At 53.3% G+C, this 1,257-nt stretch overlaps 1 protein-coding gene across 1 annotated transcript; it reads left to right on the top strand.

Annotated features, from left to right (window-relative positions):
- Nucleotides 1-208: 208 nt before the first annotated feature.
- LOC149260179 (uncharacterized) lies at nucleotides 209-952 on the top strand. Its single transcript, XM_089457191.1, has one exon. The coding sequence runs from the start codon at nucleotides 209-211 to the stop codon at nucleotides 950-952; it is 744 nt and encodes a 247-aa protein (XP_089313317.1).
- Nucleotides 953-1,257: the final 305 nt, after the last annotated feature.

Below are 1,257 nucleotides of genomic sequence, written 5' to 3'. Positions count from 1 at the left end.
ACCTGAGCTTTTGGCAGGCCCGCTGCCGGGCCGCAGCCTCTGCTGCGTGCCTTCCCGCCCTTTACCCGCCTCCCCTGCGCTCTGGGCCATCTGCCCGGCCTCTTTCAGCTCGCGCTGCCCCCGTGGGCAGCCTCCCGCTCCTCTCTTCTTGCTGGGCCTCCTGCTCATTCCCCCTCCCTTCCGTCTTCGTTGGAGCTACTCGGATACGATGGGCTCCCCAGGATCTGGACAAGCTGACATGGAGAAAGCTTTTGCAACACTCATTCCAGAGAACAACGCTGAAAGGATCCGACCCACTGCCACAAAATTTATTAAGAAGCTTGACGAAATCCCGGAAATCCCTCTCCCCCCAACCCTCCCAAGGAGATCCGCTGTTGCCTTGGCAGAACGTGGGCTGGTTGGACAGTTCACGGGGTTATGGCCTTCCCCCAGAACGGTTCAGCGTTGGGTGGAAAGAAACTGGAACGCCATGGTTCAAGGGAAAATAGCGATACGGTTTTGTGGAAGAGGCTTCTTCACTTTCCTCTTCGAAACAATTGAGGACCGAAATCTAATTTTCAGGAATGGACCATACTTCATGGACACCAGAGGTCTGTATCTCAATCGCTGGACCCCGGACTTTGACCCAGAAATGGACGTCCCCAACGCAGTCCCCGTTTGGGTTCGTCTTCCGCATCTGCCGCTTCACTGCTGGGCAGACGAATCAGTTAGAGGAATCGGAAACGCAATAGGAAAGTATGTGGACAGATCGGAACCAAAAGAAAACATGCATGCATGTGCTAGGATCTGTGTTGAAGTGGACTTGGGAAAAGGGCTACCAGAAGCAGTCAAACTCAGAGTGGATCAGTGGACGCATATTCAACAGGTGGACTACGAGCAACTCCCCTTCAAATGTAAGGTATGTCATGAATATGGTCATTTCGCAAATAGGTGCTCTAAAGCTAGATCATAAACTAACGCCAACCCTGAATCCCAAGAGGAAGAATGGGAAGTTGTCAGGAAAAAAAAGAAATCAAACCCTCCCCCAGAACCAGAGGCACCCCTCTCTGAAACCCCTCCCCCCCCCTCTGTCCCCGCAAGCATAGACCAATCCATCCCCTCATCCTCCAACCCTTTTGAAACCCTAGCCTCAGAGGAACCCTCATCTCCCCCTCCATCCCCCAAGTGCATCAGAACCCCCCCCTCCTCCCCACCTCAGGCTTCCCCTCCTCACACAGTGGAAAGGATCATAACAAGAAACAAAACAAAGGAAAACAT

The sequence above is a fragment of the Pinus tabuliformis genome, chromosome 6 (genome assembly GCF_031772625.1).
Source record: "Pinus tabuliformis cultivar Carrire ecotype Pingquan chromosome 6, CPIR1, whole genome shotgun sequence".
In the NCBI taxonomy this organism is placed as follows: domain Eukaryota; kingdom Viridiplantae; phylum Streptophyta; class Pinopsida; order Pinales; family Pinaceae; genus Pinus; species Pinus tabuliformis.
This window is presented reverse-complemented; position numbering and strand designations above follow the sequence as displayed.

Coding starts and splice junctions, on each gene's coding strand:
- LOC149260179 (XM_089457191.1), top strand. CDS start 209: ATGGGCTCCCCAGGATCTGGACAAGCTGACATGGAGAAAGCTTTTGCA.